This window comes from Ranitomeya imitator, chromosome 5, assembly GCF_032444005.1.
Source record: "Ranitomeya imitator isolate aRanImi1 chromosome 5, aRanImi1.pri, whole genome shotgun sequence".
Lineage (NCBI taxonomy): Eukaryota > Metazoa > Chordata > Amphibia > Anura > Dendrobatidae > Ranitomeya > Ranitomeya imitator.
Window position 1 is genome coordinate 148,449,263 of NC_091286.1, and position 27,006 is coordinate 148,476,268.

General features: G+C 44.3%; 1 protein-coding gene across 3 annotated transcripts in view; it reads right to left on the bottom strand.

The window, feature by feature from the left end:
* Positions 1 to 27,006, bottom strand: part of ANAPC1 (anaphase promoting complex subunit 1) — a 314,460-nt gene that overhangs the window by 105,744 nt on the left and 181,710 nt on the right. For all 3 annotated transcript variants that reach the window (XM_069769209.1, XM_069769210.1, XM_069769211.1), the window contains 3 exons: positions 18,467 to 18,696; positions 17,557 to 17,675; positions 16,924 to 17,195 (listed from right to left, as the gene is read on the bottom strand). In XM_069769209.1, the coding sequence (XP_069625310.1) occupies positions 16,924 to 17,195; positions 17,557 to 17,675; positions 18,467 to 18,696 (621 nt within the window). The remainder of the gene's footprint in view (positions 1 to 16,923; positions 17,196 to 17,556; positions 17,676 to 18,466; positions 18,697 to 27,006) is intronic.

Below are 27,006 nucleotides of genomic sequence, written 5' to 3' on the forward strand. Positions count from 1 at the left end.
TACGTAATGGAATGTGAAGGATTTATATGTTCTTGCCATTTTTTAAAGTAACGTGTTTTGTTTTTGTGGGGTGGGGGATTGTAATTAAAAATGAAAAATTCTTTCATACCAATTTAATTAATTATATTTATTTATTTATCTTCTTGTCAGTTTCCTGACTACCGGAGAGACATTGAGATCACTGCATTTCCAGTTTCGGATTGGAGTCTCCACACTGTCTGGGATTATTGCCGACACTTGCCGCGCATTGTGGGACAACCTCCGGGAGGAATTTTTACCCATCCCTACAAGAGAAATCTGGCTTGCCAACGCCCAAAAATTTGAACAAGTGTGTTCTTTCCCTAACTGTATTGGAGCCGTGGACGGGAAGCACATTAGGATTACCAAGCCTTCAAGAAGTGGATCTCTTTTTTTAATTATAAAAAATACTTTTCCACCGTGCTGATGGCAATTGCAGGTGCGGACTGCAGGTTTATCGCTGTGGACATTGGAGCTTTTGGTCGTGCAAATGATTCACGGACATTTAAGGAGTCTGATATGGGCCGAAGATTGTACAATAACAATTTTAATTTCCCCCAGCCACGACCTCTTCCCAACACCGACGGCCCGGCCCTGCCATTTGTTGTTGTTGGTGATGAGGCTTTTCAAATGAGTGGCAACCTACTTAAACCTTACTCAAGTCGTGGGTTGGACCGCACCAAAACTATATTTAATTACAGACTGTCCAGGGCCAGAAGAACTGTGGAGTGCGCCTTTGGCATCCTTGTCTCCAAATGGCGTATCTTAGGATCCGCCATAAATTTGAAAATTGAGACAGTGGATGAGGTGGTGAAGGCGTGTGTGGTTCTCCACAATTTTATTATTGATAAAGAGAGAGTCAACGTGGAACTTGATGAACCCATTCCAAATCCATTGCCTGATTACCAAGCTCATCCTCTGCGGACAACTGTGGAGATTGCTCATATGAAGGACCAATTTGCTGCATAGTCCAATAGTAGAGAAAACATACATCCGCACTGCTCAAAGGTCCAACTCAGTGACCGTATTATAATATCGGTCTAGCACCACAGAAAGTGATACTGGCTGTATGAATCCTTTACACCTGAATCAACGGGGTGCTGCTGCCAGGAAAAATGTGTGCAGAATCCAAATGGCAAAAAAGAAAAAGTAGGCGCGCACTTACCCTGTTGCGGTGAATATCACTTTATTAGGACATATAAACAAACGGATAGCAGGGAGGATAGGGTCAGCCACGGACAACGATCGTTTCGTGCTCTACGGCACTTCAACGGGTCCTCAAGTGTGGTGCCGTAGAGCACGAAACGATCGTTGTCCGTGGCTGACCCTATCCCTCCCTGCTATCCGTTTGTTTATATGTCCTAATAAAGTGATATTCACCGCAACAGGGTAAGTGCGCGCCTACTTTTTCTTTTTTGCCAATTTGCTGCATACTTTGTTTCAGATGTTGGGCGTGTTTCATGGCAAGATCAAATGGTTTAATTCTTCGTGTTATGATGTCATGTAAACACCGTGTAGTCCATGTCATTTAACCATCCTATGTTTGGTTATTGTTATAATGTCCCCTGATTATCTAATGCGTTGTGTTTTGAAATAAAGTTCTTGTGCCTTTCCGTTTTCACCAAACAAATCTCCTATACGTTTTTTCATAGTAATAATAGAATTGTAAAATCCAATATTGAAAGTAATGTGTGTCACACAAAATTTGTGTGTTCCATAGTTTTGACGTATAATAACATGATTGGCTCCCACCTTGTCAAGCATTTTTAATCCTGCAGACTATTTGCATATGGAACCTGGCTTGACAAGGAGGGAGACGATCATGTTTGCAAAACTCTACAGAGTTAACACTATTGTACTCAGGATGGTAGAAATCGTCCTGAGTCAAATAGTGGCGACACTGTGAACACTGCTTCCACCTCACCTGACCAATAATCTTAAGGTACATTAATAAAAGTATTATCCAACGATACCGACCAGTGATACGACTGGATCGAGATCGTTGTTTAGTTGTCGCGTGGTTGCTGGAGAGCTGTCACACAGACAGCTCTCCAGCGACCAAAAAAGAGCAAGTCCCGTGTAATCTGGGTAAAAGCGCTTTGCCACACTCACGATGTTTACCATTGTAAATGTAATTTTAAAAATTACAAAAAAACCTTACACTCCGGTGTGTGAAACGTCCATCGCCGTCAACTTCCCGTACTGTGGCAGCCCTAAAGCACAGCGTTTATTATTAAGTCAACGGTGTGCTCAGCTTTACGGGCGTTAATCACAGTGTCAGTGCGGAAAGATGACGGCGAGGGACGTGGTAGACACCTTTTTATATTTGTGGGGTATTGTTCACTTTTTATTTGAGTGTTTAAAACAGTGCGCTAGTAACCCAATATTCCCTTGTTTAAAACAAAGACATCGCTGGATCGGTCTAAACTCGCCGATCCAACAATGACAGCGTCTGATCAGTCCAAAAAAAATTCCAAATCATTCGCTGACACCAAAAAACTCACAGCAGGGGCTCAATCGTTTTACGATTTCAGAAAAGATAACGTTGGTTACACAGAAGAAACCAACTTTATCTATACTGAAATCGTTGTGTGATGGTACATTGTAAAAAACTTGACATATTGAGCAATGCTGTTTGTGTTTGTAACATCTGAGTACAATGAGCGACAGCCCTATAAAAAAAGGAAATAACAAAGTGATACAATATTGTCACACATTGCACATCAGGTGTTACAAAGACAAGATTTGTGTGTACGGCGCAAGGTGTGATTTGGTGCAAACTTTATTTGAGACAATAAAAACCAAATTTTTTTGGAAAAAATATAACAAATTTATTTAGGGTACAGAAATAAAATTGGGGAAAATGTTTTTATGGGGTACCAATATCCGCAACTAAAGGGGATTCATATCCCACAGTTTTTTGGGGTGTAAAGGAGACCGAGGAGGAGGAGGAGGACGAGGGGGAGGAAGCAGCATACTCTATCACACTAGACGGGATGCCGACATCAATCCAGGAAGTGGATGGTGGTGAGACGTGGAAAGTAGCAGGTGAGGCAGGAGGAGGGACGACCAGTGTCCTTGGCTGGCTACTCCGGCTCCGGGTCGACCCAGGCTGTGTTGATGGTGTACTCCTCGTTGACCCAGGCTGGGTACTGGGTGTGCTCCGTGTAGACCCAGCCTGGGTACTTGGTGTGCTCCAGGTCGACCCGGGGTGTTTTCTGGTGGTACTTAGGGGAGCAGCCATAGCCAAGGACGTACTGGTTGTTGTTGTCGTCGTTCGCTTCTTCTTCTTTTTCCTCCTCTCTCCCTCTGGGTGTGGGTCGGCACCCCGTCTGTGTCCCCTTGAAGGCCTGTCAGGCTCAGAACTTTGGGGCTCTGTTCTGTGGTGGCGGTGGCCCTCAGCACGCGGAGCTCTGTGGTGGTGCTCTTCAGCAGGAGTCGGAGTCATGGCAGCCAGCGATGGTACTGCGGGCATATTTGTCGCTGACTGCATGACCCGAGCCTGCTGCAGAGCACTGACATATAAATTGTTGCAGCCCTGCATGAACGAAATCTACCATGCCGTTGTGAATGGCACTAAAAAAATGTTTGGCCGGCCTCGAGAGATCCGTTTCGATGTTTTCAAGACGCCGTTCGATATTGCACATTTTATCGCACAGCGCCTTGAAACCATTCTGAAATACGGTGCTCAGATGTAAAAATTCGGACATGGGCGCCCTGTCCGAGGCCCGCTGACGCTGTCGGGAAGACCCGAAGGAAGGAACGCCAGAGGCCTCGGCCAGGGGAACATCTGATGGACCGGCTGCCGGTTCGCCAGATTGTGTTGGTGCAGACCTGCTCTCGCTGTGGGATGGCTGCGACAGTTCAGATGGCGCTTCACAAAGGACCGCTCCAGAGGGTCGGACAGTCTCGCGGGTGCTGCGGTGTGTTCTGTGAAAACATAAGGAAACCATTAGTATACAAAATATCACATTTCACATGCGTCATTAAACTTTACCGCCAGGTATCCATTGCCGCCATAAATATTAAACTATTTTTAATATTGACACTGCATATGCACCATCAATATTAAAAAAAAGGTATTTCTAAATAGTCAACCAAGGTTGTGGTTTGCAACGCCAGACAATTATGCTTACGTTGGAACTGCCATGACGTCACGGTCATGTGACCGAGACGTCATCACAGGTCCTGCGAGCTGAGCAACCATGGGAACATAACCTGCCTTGCAGTAGAATGTATGCCGTATCTATTATATTTTACTTTTTTGTGTATAAAAAATCGTGGATACACCTGGATGGGCAATATACTACTCCACTATGAAATATTGGCTGGGCTTGGACAATCTACTATTTTTATGTATACTTCAGATTTTAGTGAAATTGCTAAAAGTCAAGCTCACCATTGCAGTAATCCCAGAAGGGAGCCGCTGTGTCAAGTGCGAGAAGACCAGAAATGAATTACAAATTCAAGGTCAACGAGGTGTGAAAAGTAAAAACAAAATTCACTTTAATCAAAAGCAGAGGATGAAACATCTGCACAATACAATAAAAACACTATCTACGCGTTTCAGGTCTGATGTTCCCTGTCACCTGAAACGCGTACATAGTGTCTATTGCATTGTGCTGATGTTTCATCCTCTGCTTATGATTGAAGTGGATAAAAGTATGTATTTTTTACTTTTCACACCTCGGTGAACTTGCCTTTTTTTCTTCATTTCTATACTTGGGACTTGCCAAAATAAATGGCTGGGCAATAAGCTACGTGGCTGGAATGTAGTATGTGAATATGCATGTTGTAAAAACTAGGTGTGTGCATAGGTACTATACTTACTCTCTGCTTTCAAGGACCGGTCGCAAGAACTGCAGTATACGGTTATACTTGTACACCGAGGTCCTTGAAGCGGCAGCACCACTACGAGTCTGTCCCTCCTTTTTCAGGCCCCTCCGGAAGCGGTCCTTCATGGAGCGCCATCTGGTCTTCAATTGTTTAACTGTGTATAAAGATAAAAAATAAAAAAGGTTTTAGATAATATATTGAAAACGATTACGCAACCGTGTGCAATCCCAATAGAAGACATCACAGACGGTTGTGTAATCCTGGCATGATGGGTCACAGCAGCATTTTGGAAATACTTACGGAAACTAGCTTTAGCCTTGGAGGAAGCGCTGTCGAAGCCATCCCACAGCGATTGTGCCACCTCCAACCACAGACGCCGCAATATGCCCTGGTCCGCGTGCTGGGGGGTCACGGCTGTCCCACAACGGGCCCCGTGCTTCTATTGATGCCACCATAAGGTCGATATTAAGTGGCTCATCCAGGGCCCGTTGTGAAACCTAAAAAAAAATAGAAAATATTAATGTTTGAAAGATAAAAAAAATTGTCCCTACCTCCTCCACCGCCACCTACTACACACAACACCACAACCTCCCACCACCCCCCATACCCGCAAAAAATAAAAAAATAAAAAAATTACTTACGCTCCGTCCTGCAACCACAGCTTGGCCCCGTGGTCCCTGCTGCTGCTCCCTCTCTTCCTCCTGGTTCTCCTCCTCACTTGAAGAAGCCTGCAAAATAGTTTACCAAAAAGTTGAGTGACCCATCTACAAATGACAGCGAATATAGTAAGCAATAGTAGATCATGTACTCACCGGACTCCTCAGCGGTGGGGTATTGCTGGAATCAGTGCCGCTGGCCATGACTAATAATGCAAATCTGAAATAAAGAACAAAATAACATTGATCCTATGCTCCTATGCACAATCCAGCAATATATATAAAAAAAAAAAAAAAAAAATATTCATTTAAACCACAAAGAACATTGCACTCCAACTGAACTAACGCTGAGCAAACAACACTGCCACATTGATTAGATTAAAGAAACAATGGCAGAGACAACCCAATGGCAGAGTACAAAAGCCTAAAGATAAGAAAACTAATCTACAACAGACCCTATGTAGTAATCCCAAAAAAGGTTTTTTTTTTGTTTTTTTTTTAAAGTACAGAATGAACGGAGCAACACAAAAAACACAATATTTTTTTTTTTAAGTAACAACACACAAAAAGTAAGGGCATAAACATTAATAACACACCGTACTTTACAATAAAACCGACAGGGACGAAGACAATAAAAGGGCATACAACGCCATACATCACAACCATAAACATACAACGATGTCTTTACACAACCACAGTGCAGAACATAATACACATCTTGCAATAAAAAATTAATAAATGTAATAAAAGGGCGCAGAATCATTCTATACTACCATACTTTAATATAAAACCGACAGGGCCGGAGACTATTAAACGCCATCATATAACGCAAGAATAAAACATCACAACTGAATTCAAAAAACACCACCAAACCAAAAAATGGAAACGAAAAATCTATCCTAGAAAGAACAATAATCTAGGCCGCAGGCAATGAAACGCCATCCTATACAACGCCATACATCACAACCAGACTAAAAATACCACAATATCTTTAACCACAGTGCAGAATATAAAAACCCAACTTGCAAAAATAATTTTAAAAAACATGTAGAAAATGCAGAGAATCATTCTATACTTACATCTCTGGACAGCGGATGAAAAGACTGTAGTAGGAGTAGATGTACTCTGTAGTGTAGCCTGCAGCAGAAGTGACAAACAATCCAACATTTTCTTTATATATGGGGGATGTTTTTCTCACTGTTTGCACTGTCTAGACACTGTCTAGACACTTTTTTGTTTCTTTTTATCTAACGACGCATGCGTCGCACAACGCACGCAAAACGCACACCCGCGACGCAAGTGCGTCGTCAATACGTTTCAATGGGAAATTGTAACGCATTGACGACGCACGAGCGACGCGCGCGTTTTTTTGACGCTACAAAAATGCTACATGTAGCGTCTCCGACGCCACCCAGGTGCGGTGAAACGACGCATGCGTCGTGCGTTTTACCAAAAACGCACGACAACGCAACGCATGCGTCCCCAATGATAGAGATAGGGGCGCATGACGCATGTGTTGCCGTGCGTCGACGACGCAGCGTCGCATGACGCTAATGTGAACGTAGCCTTACCGCTGAACCCATGCAGTGCGACGTTATAGACTCTAGAAAACGTATATCTTTGGTTACACAGCTAGTGAGTGTGAATGCGGGTCAAAATGATACAGTGAAACACCTGTGTGAATTATCTGTTGATGGGAAAAATGTTGTGGCATTACTAGACTCCGGAAGTGTGGTGACTCTGGTGAAATCTAGTCTGGTGGCACTTCCGTCTGGTCTGTCTGACAAGTTTTCTGTGACGTGTGTGCATGGTGACACCCGCTCGTACTTAACAGCGGTCATATGGATTTCTACTCCCTATGGGTCAGTGCAGCACAAAGTGGGACTCGTTCCCGCATTGTTACAGGATGTAATCCTGGGCAGGGATTTTCCCTATTTCTGGCAGTTGTGGGAGAATCAGTTGCTCCTTCACGGTAGCTGTACCCGTGAATCTTCTCCCATGCCATCTGGAGGTCCCGAGTCCCTAGAGGAGACCCCACAGGAAGATGTTGCTGGGGAGGTTAGTGAATCTAACCTTCAGTACCCCTTCTCCGTCATGGCGGGGGAAACGGAGGAAACTGAGGAACCTCAGCGAGAGGCGGAGGCAGACAGCCATCCGGCACCCTGCCTGCCAGATTTGGGAGTCCAGGTGGATGACTTCCACAGTGAGCAAATGAAAGATCCTACCCTGACTCCGGCTAGGAAAAATGTAAAAATGATAGATGGGGTACCCGCAGAACCTGACACTAGGCTAGCGTACCCGTATATGGTTCTTGAAAATGATTTGCTCTACCAGGTAGAAAAAAAAGGGGAAGACACAGTGCAACGGTTAGTGGTACCCAAACCTTATCGGCGGAAGGTACTGGATTTGGCCCACGGACATATAATGGGGGGACATCTGGGGGTACAGAAAACCACAGAAAGGATATTGCATTGTTTTGTGTGGCCTGGAATACATTATGATGTGCGTAACTATTGTGAGTCCTGTCCAGAGTGCCAAATCGCGGCCCCTAAGTCTCAGTTCCGTAGCCCTTTGGTACCCCTTCCTATCATCGGGGTCCCTTTTGAGAGAATTGGGATGGATTTGGTTGGGCCCCTTCCCCGATCCGCACGTGGGCACCAACATATCCTCGTCATCGTGGACTATGCCATTCGTTACCCGGAAGCCGTCCCTTTGCGTAACACAGCTACCAAGACGATCGCCAAGGAATTGGTACAAGTGTTTAGTCGGGTGGGAATTCCAAAACAGATACTCACCGACCAGGGGACTCCCTTTATGTCGAGGGTAATGAAGGAGCTCTGCAGGCTCTTACAAATAGACCCGTTGCGTACGTCTGTCTATCACCCTCAAACAGATGGCCTGGTTGAGCGCTTCAACAAAACCTTAAAACAGATGCTCCGGAAGGCGATAGACAAAGATGGGAAGAACTGGGATTACTTGTTACCCTATTTGCTGTTTGCCATTAGGGAAGTTCCCCAGTCTTCCACAGGGTTTTCGCCTTTCGAACTGTTGTACGCCCGTCGTCCCCGGGGACTGCTGGACGTCGCAAAAGAAACCTGGGAAGGTCAAGTCACTCCCTTTAAAACGGTGATCGACCATGTAACACAAATGCAGGATCGTATTGCCGCTGTCATGCCCATTGTTAGGGACCATATGTTACAGGCCCAGGGAGCCCAGAGGCAAAGTTATGATAGAGGTGCTAAGGTCCGTACATTTGCTCCCGGCGATAGGGTGTTGGTCCTAATCCCTACGGTGGATAGTAAATTCCTGGCGAAATGGCAGGGCCCATTTGAGGTCCGAGAAAGAGTTGGTGAAGTGAACTATAAAGTGTACCAGCCGGGTAAGAGAAAACCGGAACAGTTTTATCATGTGAATCTGATAAAATCCTGGAAAGACCGCTCTGCCCTAACGGCGGATCTGCCCCGTCCGGTTTGTTCACCTACTGTACCGGAGGTGCAGGTTGCCGAGACTCTCTCAGAACGACAAAAATCTGAGGTTAAGCAATTTTTGTTACAGAACCGACAGTTTTTCTCCGAAAAACCTGGCCGGACTAAGTTGGTGAAACATGAGATTGTCACAGAGCCAGGCGTCACTGTTCATGTGAAGCCCTACCGGATTCCGGAAGCCCGCCGTGAAGCCGTCTCCCGGGAAGTGATGGCAATGTTGGACTTAGGAGTCATTGAGGAGTCGCACAGCGCCTGGTCCAGTCCAATTGTGTTGATACCTAAACCGGATGGCTCCATCCGGTTTTGTAATGACTTTAGGAAACTGAATGCAGTTTCTAAATTTGATGCGTACCCTATGCCCCGGGTCGATGAGTTGATCGACCGGCTTGGTAAAGCCCGATACATTACGACCCTGGATTTAACAAAGGGGTACTGGCAGATTCCTCTGGCCGAGGCGGCCAGAGAGAAGACGGCATTTGCTACACCGGAAGGTCTGTTCCAGTATGTCTACATGCCGTTTGGACTTCACGGAGCTCCCGCAACGTTCCAGAGATTGATGGATCGAGTCTTGAGGCCTCACAGACAGTACGCTTCTGCCTACCTAGATGACATCGTAATTTACAGCAAGGACTGGGAAACTCATCTCCAGAAGGTACAAGCGGTGATTGATGACCTGCGAGATGCAGGTTTAACGGCAAACCCCAAGAAATGCCACATCGGGCTTGAAGAAGCCCGATACTTGGGCTACGTGACTGGCCGAGGAGTGGTTAAACCCCAGATCGACAAAATACAGGCAATTCAGGGCTGGCCACAACCAGTGAACAAAAAACAAGTACAGGCTTTCCTGGGGATTGCCGGCTATTATCGCCGGTTCATACCCAATTTTGCAGCCATGGCTACTCCCTTGACGGATCTTACCAAGGGGAAGGGTTCCGTCATGGTAAAATGGACCTCAGCTGCTGAAGAGGCCTTCCACAGCCTGAAACGGGCTTTGTGCTCTCAGCCCGTACTAGTGACTCCTGATTTCAGCAGCGAGTTTGTGGTACAAACTGATGCCTCTGATACTGGTGTCGGAGCTGTACTTTCCCAGGTGAGGGACGGAGTCGAACACCCGGTCCTCTATCTCAGTCGGAAACTGAATGTACATGAGCAGAGGTATGCGGTGGTTGAAAAAGAGTGCCTAGCCATTAAATGGGCTCTCGACTCCCTCAAGTATTACCTGGCCAGTAGGAAGTTTAGGCTGGTCACAGACCATGCCCCTCTCAAGTGGATGCACCTCCACAAAGACCGTAATAGTCGGGTAACCCGGTGGTTCCTTGCCCTGCAGGCTTACTCTTTTACGGTGGAGCACCGACCTGGGGTGCAGATGGGGGAACGCCGATGCCCTATCCCGAGTGCACTGTTTCAAAAGTGTTCTTGCTCGACCGGAGTGGTCTGAGCAAGGGGGGGGGGGGATATGTAAGACTCATGCTGGTCTGGTAGTTGGAGGCAGGTATATCTCGCCCAGGTGTTTGTCCTATGTGAATTAGGCCACTCAGTATCTTCAGGGTGCTAATGGGTTAATGATTGCAAGAATAAAAGATGACCAGCTGGGGGTTTTCAGCGTCTGCCTGGGGCACACAGATTGCCTGCCTGTGTGAGACAAACGTGAGTGAAGAGCTCTGCTCAAGAATTGTGTGATGTTAGCTGGGTGGGAGAAGCCCCCCCAGTTGTTGAGATAGCTACGTATTTGTTTAGTTAGTGCCGGACAGGCTAGGATTTATTTTTATGTTTTGTTTATGTTGCTTTCACGTTAATAAATCTGACCTGAGGTCAGCCTGCTCAGAAACCTGCTGTAAGCCTCAGATTCAATGCACAAACCGCGTGACCTTTGACCCCAGCAAAGGCGATCCCGGAGTGTTTTGTCACATTTGCCTTTTTTTTTTTATTGCAGCAGCAGCATTATATGTGGCACAGCTTTATATGGAGCATCTATGGGGCAATAATGAACGGTATGGAGCATTATATGTGGCAGTTTTATATGGAGCATCTATGGGGCCATAATGAACTGCATGCAGCATTGTATGGGGCATCTATGGGGCCATAAAGAACTGCATGGAGCATTATATGGGGCATCTATGGGGCCATAAAGAACTGCATGGAACATTATATGGGGCATGTATGGGGCCATAAAGAACTGCATGGAGCATTACATGGGGCATATTTGTATATGGAACATCTTATGGGGCCATAAAGAACTGCATGGAGCATTACATGGGGCATATTTGTATATGGAACATCTTATGGGGCCATAAAGAACTGTATGGAGCATTATATGGGGCTCCTGATTCAATATAGATATTCAAAAACACAACCTACAGATGTCTCAATTAATTTTACTCTTATTGGTATCTATTTTTATTTTTGACATTTACCGGTAGCTGCTGCATTTTCCACCCTAGGCTTATACTCGAGTCAATAAGTTTTCCCAGTTTTTTGTTGCAAAATTAAGGGGGTCGGCTTATACTCGGGTCGGCTTATACTCGAGTATATACGAAATATGTTAAAAACAAGATTAAAAGAACCAATATTTTTACCACCTATTTATACATGTAACAATTTTTTTCTATTATATCACTAAACATGTAATTTATGAAGTGTTTAAGAAGAATAGTACAGTAGTTAAATCCTCGTTCTATAAAATATGAACTAACCAAACAATAGTAGGTTTTTAAACTGTCCTTTTATCATCAAATGTGTCCCTTCTAGTGGGTGAAATGTAATCTTGTCCATAAGCGCTTACTAGCAATGGCCATTTCCTTTTGCGTCAGAGTATGTGCGGCCTGTCATGGTGTTTGGCTTCACCAGAGTTAATCTGATTTTTGTAACTTTTACAATGTCTGGTTTTCTTGGATACACAAAGGACGGCGCTGGACCAGAAGGTGCAAAAAGTCACTTCTACGTCCTCATTTTCACAATCTTTCACAGTAGCTGCCACCCGCGCCAATTATATTCACAGGTCACATAACCAGTTATGTCATCCATTGCCGATCTTGTGCCGCCTTCTACTACTTCATGGACTTCACTGTCTTTGTTTTTATTTCCACTACATGGGATGACAGCGTGGTATTGCTGAGTCCCTGTGATGGGTTCTGCTTCCTGTAACTGATGTTTTCACAAACTCTCCTCCTCTTCGTAGTCCTGGTTTGTACAACACATGAACTGGATGTTAAGAATATTTTTCTCCCTCCATTTGGTGAGTTTCCTGGGTGTTAAAATTTGGTGTGAATATGGTCTCTGGAGGTTGGAGCTGCTGCCGGTCATCTGCTCTGCATTCACTGTCTACCCTTGCTCATTCTCAGCCCTAACAAAGCTTCTCCTCTGTCCTCTCCTGCTGCTAAGCTGTAACATAATAATACAGTAATATTTAGAAATCATGGATTATTTGGTAAATATAGACCCCACACTTTTACACCACAGGCTGAACAGATCTGATTTGGAGATTTTCGAATTGACACTGTAATAGTTTTATTTTTTTAAATATAATCCCATCACGATCCCAACTTGTATTTTGGTACAGATGTGGCTAGGAGCATAGCAGGCACATGTGCAGTTTTTGAAATTTTTAAATTAAACGTTTTTTTTTCGGAAATGGATTTAAAATTTTTGAGTTTGTGTTCGCATGGGTAAAATATTATCAAAGATACTCTTGTGACATCTGGTGAAAGCCCGTAAAATGGTGTTTATTTTGTTTCTCCATCTTTATTCTAGCCTGAGTTATGAGGAGAAAAGTAAAGGCAGGCAACACCGAAATTCTCACTTTTTCAGAACTTTGAAAATCAATTAAAAGAAAAATATCTAGAATTTTTTTTTCTTCACATTTTGCATTCTCTGACACATTGTTACCAAATAACAAAATCTCAAAAGAATTAAAAATATAGGAGGTAAAAATCATTGGTTCACTTGACATGGAATGTTCCGACAGTGACCCGTGTATAAACAAAGGGGGAGCGTTTTCAGCACAAAAATGTGCTGAAAAACTCGGCTTATACACGAGTATATAAGGTATTTTATAAATATAAATCTGAAAATTGTGCATTTGTATCCAAGCCCCCTGTAGACTGATACCTTTAAAGGGAACCTGTCACCCCCTCAGGCGTTTGTAACTAAAAGAGCCATCTTGTGCAGCACAAATGCTGCATTCTGACAAGGTGGCTCTTTTAGTTATGATGCCTGCACACGCTGAAATAATTGTTTATAGAATCTTCCCCCTCATACTGTGAAACCGTCCTGGGGGCGGGACTTTCCTTCCTAATCAGACAGTGCGCACCGGGCGCCGCCTCCTCTTGCTGCATTATCGTCCCCGACGCCTGCGCTGTAAGTACGAAGGGCAGCGCAACTGTGCATGCCCGAAAAAATAACTTAATGCGCAGGCGCCGGGGACTATAATGAAGCTAGAGGAGGCAGCGCCTGGCACGCACAGCTCCGGAGTGACGGCTGTGCTGCGTCTGTTTAGGGGGGAAAGTCCCGCCCCTGCAGAAGGTGGCTCTTTTAGTTACCATCGCCTGAGGGGGGTGACAGGTTCCCTTTAAAGAAATTGTGCAACAATAAAGAATTCATGTATTCAAGCAAAAAAGGTGGAAATAAATGTTTTGTAAGTTAGTTATGAAAAATAATGCTGAAGTATGCTCCATGGCGCTTTATCTGTCCACAGAGTGGCTGATCAGCTGCCAGAGCATGCGCACTACCTGTCATCATAACAGGTCCCCCACAACTCCCCACCCGCAGTGTGCACAACTTATTTTCCCTGCACTCACCTCACACAAGCCAGATAGAGCAGGGAACAGATTCCTGAAAGCAGCACAGAAGAGTGTCAGTGATAATTCACCCCCACACTAAGGCCGGTTCCACATTAGCGTTTACCTGATCTGCGGCGGGCTGCGGACTTCCTCTGTGAAGCCCCGCCCTCGACCGCACCTCCGCCGCTAGCTCTGCCTACTTCTGCATGCGGCCCGCATACCTATCTTTAACATTAGGTACGCAGGTCGTGCGGCTGTATGCGGATGCTGCCGCATGCGTCGTTTTGACGATGCGGCGACCAGCGTAGGACGCCGCCTGTAGCATTTTTTTTCCGCATCGTCAAAACGACGCATTCGGCAGCATCCACATACAGCCGCACGACCTGCGTACCAAATGTTAAAGATAGGTACGTAGGCGGAGCTAGTGACGGAGGTGTGGCCGAGGGCGGGGCTTCACGGAGGAAGTCCGCAGCCCGCCGCAGATCAGGTAAACACTAGTGTGAAACTAGCCTAACAGGTCTGACCTCCGGGTGAGATTGTCCTGCTTCACAGACCTGGGTGCGCGCGGGAAGCGCCTGAAGCAAGCGTGCTGCTCAGCTATCTACTCCTTGCGCTCACAGCTTTGTGAGCCAAACCTAGAGTGAGTTTGCAAAGAATGAGCAGTCTTATCTGCCTGCTCTAAGCCATAGAAACCAAGGAAAGACCTGTCCACAGGCCGCCCTGAAGCACAAGCAATATGTCTCTCTGATGAGGACCATGTCTGTGCTTTCGGGGCGGGCCTGTGGGCAGGTCTTTCCTTGGTTTCTCTGACTTAGGGCAGGAAGATAAGACTCTGCCTACAGTCCTACTCCAGAGCACAAGCATATCATTAGCTGAAAATGTCTAACACCGATTACACAAGAACCACAAGATGGATTTCTTCCCCCAGATATCATTTTAATCAGTATAACACTACCAATCTGACAATGCATGATGTAGTTTACTTCGCAAAATCCTGCTGAGAGATTCACTTTAAGAACATGAAATGCATCCAGTTTACTCTATTTTTGCACCTTCCATACCCCAACTATACTGATAAGATGTCACAACAATTACCTCTACTTTAATCAGTCAAATAAAGACACTTTTTTTTATTATTACTGAAGCGGGATCCTTCTACTTATGTGCATCATTTCCTTTATACTTGCTACTTTGTGTTTGTATATCACATGAAAGACGCGCCGCATGTCCGTTTCCGCAGGTCTGCCACATGCGTCTATTAATGCATAGTGGAGATGGGATTTCATGAAATCCCCTCCACTATGCTGTAACATCTGGACGCTGCGTTTTTGACGCTGCGGTTCTACGCAGCGTAAAAAAATGCAGCGTTTCCTGAACATGGAAACATACCCTTAGATGCCACAAAAGACTTGAGACGGGGGCATAAGATCACAATAACCTTAAATATACTGCCAGAGCTACAATGGAAGGGTTTAGATCAAAGCATATGCATGTATGTGAATTCCCCAGTCATAGTCCAGACCTAAACCTCATTGAGAATCTGTGACAAGACTTGAAAATTGCTGCTAATAGATGCTCTCCATCCAATCTCACTGAGCTAGAGCTGGTTTGCAAAGAGGAAAGGGCAAAAAGTGTAGTCTCTAGACGTGCAAAGCTGGTAGAGACATACCTGAGTATTCATTGCAGCAAAAGATGGTCCTACAAAGTATTGACTTACTTGGGTAGGGGCTGAATACAAATGCAAGTTACAATTTTCAGATTTGGATTTTTAAAATATTTAGACAACCGTGTATCATTTCTTTTACACTTCACAAATACTTGCTACTTTGTGTTGGTATATCACATGAAATCCCAATAAAAAACAATTACCTTTGTGGGTGTAACGTGAAAAAATGTGGAACACTTCAAGGGGTATGAATACTTTTTCAAGAAACTGTACACTGCAGGGATTCATTCTCTCAGGTAGTCATTAGCTAGCATTTAGTGATGAGCGAGTGTGCTCGTTACTCGAGTTTTCTGAGTATCTTGGGTGTGCTCGTAGATTATGTTTTTGTCACTGCAGCTGCATGATTTGCGTCTGCTAGACAGCCTGAATACATGTGGAGATTCCCTAACAGGCAATCCCTGCATGTGTTCAGGTTGTCTAACAGCCACAAATCATGCAGCTGCGGGGACTCGAACATAATCTACAAGCACGCCCAAGATACTCGGAGCACACACCAGCATGCTCGGAAAACACGAGTAACAGGCACACTTGCTCATCACTAGTAACATTCACACAGATAATGCAGTTTGGTCCAAACAGGTACAGTTTTATTGTTTTCATGAAACTCCAAGAGATTCAAAACAAAAAACCAGCCTCTTCTGGACACAAAGGCATCACAGCAAAACAAATAGTTGATTTAGTAGCGAACATATATCAGTGTGGGCTCACCCGTACAAACTACAATCCTTTCTCCTGGAGCAAACTTCAAACACAGAAAAGGTATGATCCTACCAGTCTCTGTATACCCTTCACCCCGAGCTCCAGCAGCTTCCAGGGCCAAACAGAAGTGTTCAACTCTGGGCACATTTAACACTGGACAGGCTGAAGCTTCCACACGGTTCTCTGCAGCTCTAACACACAGACTGATCAGTTTTCCTAGCTCACCAATGCAGCTGCCATTCAGATAGAGACCCTGACATGTCTCTTGCCCATCTATAGCTCACATTTTGGCTGGTCACTCACCAGCACACCGGACTCTGCTCAACATCCAGCAGACTGACACACCTAGTGAACACAAGCACTGGTTCTTAAAGCTAGCCAGGTGCATATAATTAAGACCTGCAGTAGTAGGATTTAACCCAGTCCTACCTGGCTTTGCCATAATACATATACACACACACAGGGAAATAGCTTGGTTATATATCTTTACTGTAGTGGTTTTATGTATAGGAAAGAACATGCACAGCAAAGGCTGAATATTCTTTGGGTGATTGAATGGGAACTATGAAAAACTTTACCAGAAATTGGATTTGGCTAAGTTCCCAGCATATTTCTTCATGCACAAACACAGTGTTCACTTAGCCTAGCTCTGAGCGTCAAGACACTGATTATATAATGTTAACAACTAGTCACGTAACTAAAAAATATGATTACAGTTATCATACCTTTGTTAAGTAGTCATGTATGTTCAGCGTGGCTAGCTTGGTGAGATGTCCATTTAAACCCAATGCCATAAGAAATCCAGCATACTCATTAGCCAGCTCAGCATTTTTAGGTTTGTTGTAAACAATCCAAGCAGAGTCTATCTGAGAGGCAGGTGCAATTTTTAGGCCTGCGGCCACACCATTGTGAAAGCTTGCCCAACAAGCCATGTTCGGTGGTACATCAATATTTCCACTATTCAGGTCCACAGTTGTATTTCTAGGTGGAGCTCGCCCTGTTAATAAAAACAAAACACAGAAATGTTAAGATTATCATATACAGTAACCATGTATGTATTCTACCCCTATAGTTAAAAAAGCTATATACACATGTATATACATGTACACACACATATATATTTGGAACACAGCACCATCAAATACCTCAATTAATGTGCAAAGCTTGCCAACCAACAGTCCAATGGTTCCTTATAGTATATATATATATATATATATATATATATATATATATATATATATATATATATATATATATATATATATATATATATATATATATACACACACACACACACACACGTTATACATACTCACGTGCATATATACATACACGAATGGAGCATGAATGCAACCAACCTGTGAGGTTCAATTTTGGAATGGGTAGCGGCTCTGTTGGAACTGGGTGATGGGAAAATAAGGTGAACATCCCTCGACCTACAGGTAGCGCCATTGTCCTCTGACACAGCTGTAACAGTCTACAAGAAATTCAGATGATGAGTGTATGTGACATAGATTACTCAACAGGAATACGAGTTATACAGAAGGGAAAAAAAAGTATTTGATATAGTGTCGATTTTGCAAGTTTTCCCACATACAAAGAATGGATAGGTCTGTAATTTTTATCATAGGTACACTTCAACTGACAAAGGAATCTATTCCAAAATGCGCGTCAGGGTGTGCGCGTTGTTGGGACTGGCAGTTCATAAAGATACATTTCCCCCTCTATTGCAGGGGTCCCTTTAAAAACAGGGTGGCAAATGTTAAGGAGCTGAAACTCCTAAACCCTTCATCCAATTTTAATGTGGATACCATCAAATGAAAGCTGAAAGTCTGAACTTCAACTGCATCTGAATTGTTTTGATTAAAATTCATTGTGGTAATGTCTATAACCAAAATTAGAAAAATGTTGTCTCTGTCCAAATATATATAGACCTAACTGTATATGTTTATTCCTTTATAGTAGAATTATTTGTGTGATTTACAGGTATTAATGCTTTTTATATATTAGTACAGAAGAAGGAAAATAAGGATTATAAACGAATAAAGAACAAGCTCAATGATGGATTCTCAGAAGTAGACAGTGCAACAAAGAGCCTAAAGAAGGCAAGCAGTGAAAAGCTTTTAATGAAGTCCAAATGTATATATTTGTAGCTAATAATCAGTTTTAGCACAAAAAAAAATTTGAATGTGTCCATATCCTTAAATCCATCATTGGATTTCTCTGCTGGGATTTTCCAATAGTGATAAACTCTCTGAACACCATTACCTGTTCTCTTTCTCCTCTATGTACTCATGGTCGCTTACTTCTGGCATCTGAACCACGTTGACACGTACTGGATGGGAACTTTGAAGAAGTCTCCGCACTTCCTGCACTCTCAGGTCTTCACTCCAGATTAAAGACATCACATCTTGGTTCAAGTCATTCATCCCATCATCCTCTTCTTCCGTCTCTCCTGCAGGAGGAACTTCAGTGGGTGGAACCTGAGTGGTCGATGACTGAAAATGGAAAGGAGAAATCACCTTCTGCAGGAACATGTCGACCGATGCAAGGACATCACTTAATCAATGTAGATTTTATGTGGGGTTAAGGTTTCTTATAAGAAAGAAAGCACAGCTTTATTCAGCTATTATATAAGAGAACCAACAACTCTCTGCCGTGGTGAGCAATTCTGTAAGAAACCCGATCACATCAGTGCACAGCTACTTTATTTTACTGCTGTTCTGAAATGAACTAGAGGCCCCTCTGTACCTCCTCCAGAAACAACGCTTGGGTGTGACTGGATCTTTGAGAGAATAAAGAAATATGGATCTCTACATTAATATGATTAATATGATGCCAATATCTACAAAGCTGATGAGAATTAGATCCAATTAAAAAATACAGAACAAACACACTGAACTTGATGAGCAAACGCCTGACAATGTTCTACATCTTACTGAACTTTACCTGTTACACTAGTTTAGAGCAATTGCTAGTAGTTTCACAGCGATCATCCCAAAGTCCAACAATTTTATTCACAAGCTTAGTAAACTAAAATTAAAATCACTGACTGATGTGAACAAAAAATATTTCAAATATAACTTATTTTTATGCTTAAAAAATGTTGTCATATCCACCCTGTTATTCCAGTCTGTCCATATAATCTTTCAAATAACATCCAGGTCATACTATAGATACTAATAACATAAAATATTATAAACAACTGCACCTCTTTCTGTTTTATTTAACAAACTTATTTCCTCCATCTCCATATAGTGCTCTCCGTATATAAAGAATCACCTTGTGATGTCTGTTCTCAAATCCTTTTTAACAGTATAAATCCTTCCCTGTTCCCTTAGGCTATGTGCACACGTTGCAGATTTAGATACGGATCTGCAGCGTTTTTGGACGCACAGAAATGCATCAAATCCGCAGTGTAGTGCACAAGCAATGCTAGTCAATGTGAAATTGACATTTGGTGTGCACATGCTGTGGAAAAAAGGCGCGGATTTGCAGCTTTTTTTCCCCACAGCATGTCATGCGGATCTGCAGCGTTTCTGCACCCATTGACTTCCATTGTGTCAGGCCAATCCGCAGCAAAACAACAGGTTTAAAAAAGGTCTGCGGATTTACTGTGGATGGGCCTGCGAGAAAAGCTGTAGATCGGGGGGGCGGAGTGTGTGGGAGGATACGGTGTGTGGGCAGAGACTATGTGCAGAGGTGATGTGTGGGGCTGTGTCTGGGTGTGAGTGCAGAGAAGATGTGCGGGGCTGTCTGCATCTGTACTAGTCAGTAGTAGTCCCATCATCCGGCTACTGTGTTCAAGTGTAAAAAAAAAACATATATATATATATATATATATATATATATATATATATATATATATATATATATATATATATATATATATATATATATATATATATATATATATATATCACCTATTATTATTTATTTTTTGTTTTCAAACATGTGCACACAAAGTACATTGTAACCCCTGCAAATAAAGTACTATTTTAAAAACGTATATCCGTGCTAGTATTTTTCCTGGGGTTGGTCTATAGTTCTGGTGGTTGGTTTTGCTATACAAGCTGAGTGGTTTCCACTCATTTCCTTTCTTGCACTGGGGTTCACTAAGTGGTATTATAGAAATCTATTTATTTATTGAAGATATTGGTCCCCTAAGGTGTTAATTTTTTTCTTAACGTGTGAACATACCCTTAGAATCCCTATCAGATGTGGTCCATGTAAGGCCTGTGAATTTATAGTGAAGCAATCAACATTTAGCAGTGATATAATGGACAAAGTTTATCACAATAAAGAGTTCATTAATTGTCAAACAGATGGAATTGTTTATTTGGCGAAATGTACAGTACAGACCAAAAGTTTGGACACACCTTCTCATTTAAAGATTTTTCTGTATTTTCATGACTATGAAAATTGTACATTCACACTGAAGGCATCAAAACTATGAATTAACACATGCAGAATTATATACTTAACAAAAAAGTGTGAAACAACTGAAAATATCTACTATCTAATTGTCTAAGGGTCACTTCCGTCTGTCCTTCTGTCTTTCTGTCTGGCTCGGATAATCATTTGTTGCGGCCTCTGATTGTCATGGAAATGCAAGTCGCTGATTGGTCTCGCCAGCTGCCTGTCATGGCTGCCGTGACCAATCAGCGACGGCCACAGTCCGATTAGTCCCTCCCTACTCCCCTGCAGTCAGTGCCCGGCGCCCGCTCAATACTCCCCGCAGTCAGCGCCCGCTCCATACTCCCCTCCAGTCACCGCTCACACAGAGTTAATGCCAGCGGTAACAGACCGCGTTATGCCGCGGGTAACCAACTTAGTTACCGCCGCTATTAACCCTGTGTGACCAAGTTTTTACTATTGATGCTGCCTATGCAGCATCAATAGTAAAAAGACCTAATGTTAAAAATAATAATTAAAAAAAAAAAACCTGCTATTCTCACCTTCCGTAGTCCGACGATGCGCTCGCGCCTGCCGCCAGCTTACGGTCCCAGAGATGCATTGCGAAATTACCCAGAAGACTTAGCGGTCTCACGAGACCGCTAAGTGATCTGGGTAATTTTGCAATGCATCCTGGGAACGCAAGATGGCGGCAGCCACGCGCGCATCGCCAGAGATTTGCTGGGTCTACACTGGATTTCACCGGCGGGTGAGTATATAACTATTTTTTATTTTAATTATTTTATTTTTTTAACAGGGATATGGTGCCCACATTGCTGAATACTACGTGGGCTGTGTTATATACCACGTGGCTGCTATATACTACCTGGCCAGTATTAGATACTATGTGGGCTGTGTTCTATACTGCGTGGGCTGCGTCGTTACATACTACACTAGCTATTGAACCCGTTCTACACCCGGGTGACGAGCATTTATATTGGTATATGGTCTCCATCCTGGTATGTGCTGCTGCCATCCTGCGCCCCCATTCTGACATGTGCTGCACCCATCCTGCGCCCCCATTCTGTCATTTGCTACTCCCATCCTGCTCCCCATCCTGTCATGTGCTGCTCCCATCCTGCGCCCCCGTTCTGTCATGTGCTGCTGCCATCCTGCGCCCCCGTTCTGTCATGTGCTGCTCCCATCCTGCGCCCCCGTTCTGTCATGTGCTGCTTCCATCCTGCACCCCCGTTCTGTCATGTGCTGCCCTATTCTGTCATATGCTGCTCCCATCCTGTGCCCCCTTTCTGTCATGTGCTGCTCCCATCCTGCGCCACCGTTCTTTAATTTGCTGCTCCCATCCATATGCCACATACGCTGCTCCATAAAGGTTTATGGCCCCCATAAGATGCTCCATAGTATATGCCCCGTACACTGCTCCATAAAGGTTGATGGCCCCCATAAGATGCGCCATAGTATATGCCCCGTACACTGCTCCATTATGGTTGATGGCCCCATAAGATGCTCCATAGTGTATGCCCCGTACGCTGTTCCATAAAGGTTTATGGCCCCCATAAGATGCTCCATAGTATATGCCCTCATACACTGCTCCATTATGGTTGATGGCCCCATAAGATGCTCCATAGTATATGCCCCGTACGCTGTTCCATAAAGGTTTATGGCCCCCATAAGATGCTCCATAGTGTATGCCCCGTACGCTGTTCCATAAAGGTTTATGGCCCCCATAAGATGCTCCATAGTATATGCCCTCATACACTGCTCCATTATGGTTGATGGCCCCATAAGATGCTCCATAGTATATGCCCCGTACGCTGTTCCATAAAGGTTTATGGCCCCCATAAGATGCTCCATAGTGTATGCCCCGTATGCTGCTGCAATATATTAAAAAAAAAAATACCATACTCACCTATCGTCGCTGGGGGGCCTGAGCAGACAGGGACACTGGCGCGCTGTGAGGGTCAGGTGCCGGTATCGCCGCTAGCTCAGGCCCCCGACACTTGCTATATTCACCTGTCTGTCCCGTTCCACCACTGCGTGCCGCTCTCTTCCGGGTCCTCTGGCTGTGACTGTTCAGTCAGAGGGCGCCGCGCATTAAGCGCGCATCAAGCGCGCATCATCGTGCCCTCTGAACTGTGCACGTCACAGGCAGAGGACTGTTGTGAGTTCTGTTTTTGGGCTCCCTCTGGTGGTTACTGATGGTACTGGGTGATTTGTGTTCTGCTGTCTCTGGTGTCCACCTGTTCTATTAGGATTTGGGAGTTTCCTATTTAACCGGGCTTTCTTGTCATTTCCCCGCCGGCTATCAAGGTTATCAGAGTGTTTTGTTACCTCAGCTTCTGGCTTCAGTAATCTTCAGGACAAGCTAAGTTTTTTATTTTCTTGTTCCACGTTATGATTTATTTTTGTCTTGTCCAGCTTGCATATAATTGTTTCTTTGCTGCTGGTTGCTCTAGCGGGCTGTAATTGCTCCTCATGTTCCATGAGTTGGAACATGAGTTCAAGTAATTACAGGATGGTTTTTTGAAGGGTTTTTTGCTGACCGCGCAGTTTACTTTTGTATCCTCTGCTATCTAGTTTTAGCGGGCCTCATTTTGCTGAATCTGATTTCATACTGTGTATGTGCCTTCCTCTCATTTCACCGTCATTATATGTGGGGGGCTGCTATTTCTGTGGGGTATTTCTCTGGAGGCAAGAGAGGTCTGTTTCTTCTAATAGGGGAAGTTAGATCTTCGGCTGGTGCGAGACGTCTAGGATCAACGTAGGCACGTTCCCCGGCTATTGTTATTTGTGTGTTCAGGTTTAGGGTCGCGGTCAGCTCAGGTTCCATCACCCTAGAGCTCGTTGGTGCTTGTCCTTTTGTGATTCCCTGCCATTGGAATCATGACAGTATAGCCGGCCACAAAATGTTTGGGCTGAAGTAGGAGGAAATACGTACGCTACTCACCTGGTAGCAGTGTTTTTTCAGGAGCCATGACAGCACAACGAGAGAGGGGATCCGCCCTTCAGGGACAGGAAACCTACAGACATAAAAAGGGCGGCACCTCTCTCCCACGTCAGTTGTTTCCAGAGCATGAGAGGACCACCTTGGTTAATAACACAGATGCAGTATATACATGAATACTTTTTATTATGCAAGTGAACATAAACTTTAACTCAAGACTAACAGGGTGTTGCATCATCCAAAAAATATAGGGTAGGGAATCTAAGGGTGCTGTCATGGCTCCTGAAAAAACACTGCTACCAGGTGAGTAGTGTACGTATTTATTCAGTCGCCATGACAGCACAACGAGAGACTTTCAGAGAAGAAAGATTTAGGGGGGGATAATAGCTTCTAGCACTCTTCTCCCAAACGTAAGGTCTGAGGAACTACCCAGATCTAATCTGTAATGTCTAAGAAAGGTAGAAGGGGAAGACCATGTGGCCGCCTTACATATGTCTTCGATTGACACTTCTGACCTCTCCGCCCAGGAAGATGCCATGGCTCGCGTGGAGTGTGCCTTTATACCATCTGGAACTTCGTTGCCACCTGCGGTATAAGCGAGAGAGATTGCCTCCCTAATCCATCTGGCTAGAGTGTTTTTAGATACTCTAAGACCTTTCCTTACCCCTTGATAGGCTACAAATAAAGAGTTATCTTTTTTCCAGGAATCTGAAACTGTAATATATCTAAGGAGGCATCTCCTCACATCTAAGCAATGGAATTTACGTTCTTTATCGTTAGTAGGATTGGAGCAAAAGGAGGGAAGGACTACCTCCTGAACCCTGTGAAATTTAGACGCAACTTTAGGCAGATATAGGGGATCGGGTTTTAATATGACCCTATCCTCCCTAACTTGCATGTATGGTGGATGTCTGGAGAGTGCCTGCAGATCACTAACCCTCCTAGCAGATGTGAGAGCAACTAACAGGGCTGTTTTGATTGACAGGATCTTCACAGGAATAGTATCAATGGGCTCGAATGGGGCTTGCGTCAGGGCTGAGAGTACCAAATTCAGGTCCCATGGGACTAACCTTTGTTTAATAATTGGTCTAGACCTGGTGACTGCTTTAAAGAATCTAGCAATCCAGTGATTACTGGCTAAATTAAGATTATATAACGCTCCCAGCGCTGACACCTGAACTCTAAGAGTACTTGTGGCCAAGCCCATTTCCAGGCCTTTTTGTAAAAATTCAAGAACCTGGTTAATACATGGTTCTTGGTCAATTTGAGCCCCTGAAAAAGATAAAAATTTTCTCCATACTCTCACATAAATGCCCGTTGTAGATGGTTTTCTACTTTTAAGGAGAGTATTAACCAGATTCTGAGAGAATCCTTTCCCCCTCAGTAAGGACCTCTCAAGTTCCATGCCGCTAGGTGTAAGTTGGCTACTTGAGGATGGAGGATTGGTCCCTGGGAGAGCAGATCTGGTAGCTCTGGAAGAATCCATGGTTGGCAGACAGACATCTTTCTCAGCCAAGGAAACCAAGCCCTCTTGGGCCAAAATGGAGCTACCAAGATTACCCGGGCCTTGTCCTCCCGAATCTTCCTCAGGACTAGGGGAATTAGATTTAGAGGGGGAAAAGCATACGCGAGCCTGAAGTGCCAAGATATCAGCAGAGCGTCCACAGCGTATGGGTTGTCTTTTGGATTTAGGGAGCAGAATTGATGTAATTTTTTGTTCCCTCTGTTGGCAAAAAGGTCTATTTCCGGACAACCCCATAACTGGATGATCTGACTGAAAATGGCTGGATTTAACGACCACTCCCCCTGTCTGAGCATGTTGCGGCTTAGATAGTCGGCTTTGGTGTTGATACTTCCTTTTATATGAAGCGCCGTTAGGGAGAGAAGATGTACTTCGGCCACCTGAAAGATATGATTTGCGACCTCCATCAATGTACTGGATCGCGTGCCACCTTGACGATTAATGTAGGCCACAGTTACCCGATTGTCTGACAAAAGCCTGACGTGTCGACCCTGTAGGGGTACAAGGAATCTATTTAAGGCATGTTTTACTGCCAACAGTTCTTTCAAGTTGGAGGAAGAGTCCTGTTCAGACAGAGACCATAGTCCCTGAACCCAATCCTCCCCTAAGTGAGCCCCCCACCCTTTGGGGCTAGCGTCCGTAGTCAGCACCCTAGATATGTGATTTATCCAAGGGACCCCCCTGTGTAAATTCGAAGTGTGAGTCCACCAACCAAGCGAATGTACAGTCTCCGCAGAAAGTGTGAATTTACTGTCGAGGTGAGCATTTAGGCGACGGGAATTGTGTAACACGTCCCACTGTAAAGCCCTCGTGTGGAACTGTGCCCAGAGAACTGCCGGGATGCAGGACGTAAGAGAGCCCAAGATTGACATCGCACCCCTGACTGATACTAAGGGATTATTTATTGCCCTGGTGACCAAATGCTTAATCTTCGCAACTTTTGTGTCCGGCAGGCGACATTCCTGCTGACTAGAGTCTATAACATATCCCAGGAATTCTTGTACTTTTAGGGGCTGAAGGCGCGATTTTTTTATATTGATCATCCAGCCCAATTTGTGTAACGCATCCATAACTTTCTGTAGTTGGTCTGAGCAATGCGACTCAGAATGACCCACAATTAGCAAATCATCCAGGTACGGGACTATTAATATATCCTGTTCATGCAAGTGCGCCATAACCTCCACCATGATTTTTGTGAACACCCTGGGTGCAACTGCGACTCCGAACGGAAGTGCCTGATATTGAAAGTGTTCTACTGTGCCAGCTAGTGAGACCGCCACCCTAAGAAATCTCTGATGATCAATATGAATTGGTACATGGTAATAGGCGTCTTTGAGATCTAAGACAACCATAAAACAGTGGTGAAAGAGTAATTTTATTGCTGTCTTGACCGACTCCATTTTGAAGGAGGGTATGAACAGAAAATTATTCAGGCCTTTTAAATTAATAATGGTGCGATATGAACCATCAGGTTTTTTGACCAGGAACAGAGGGGAATAAAACCCCCTACCTTCCTCGCCTGCAGGGACTCTGACTAGAACATTCTTCTGTTGGAGCTCCCGGACCTCAGACTCTAGTGCCAACTGCTCTGTAGAGGAGGAACGAACAGGTGTTAACATAAATTTGTCCCGAGGAGTATGGTGGAAGTCTAAGGTTAGGCCTTTCTCCACAATGCCTAGAATCCATGGATTGTTTGTAATCTGCACCCAGGCTGGGTAGAAGGCCGAAAGCCTACCCCCCACCTGGTCCGCTAGTCATTGTGGTTTCTTAACTTCTCGTGAAGGATTAAACATAAATCCTCTACCCCTTCTTCTGCTGTTGTCATATCTAGTAGATTCTCTGTTGGAGTCTCTATATGGTCTTCTGCGGTTGGACCATCCTCTATTATAGTCCCGTCTGTAGAAGGGTCTTCCTAGGAAGGGAAAGCGT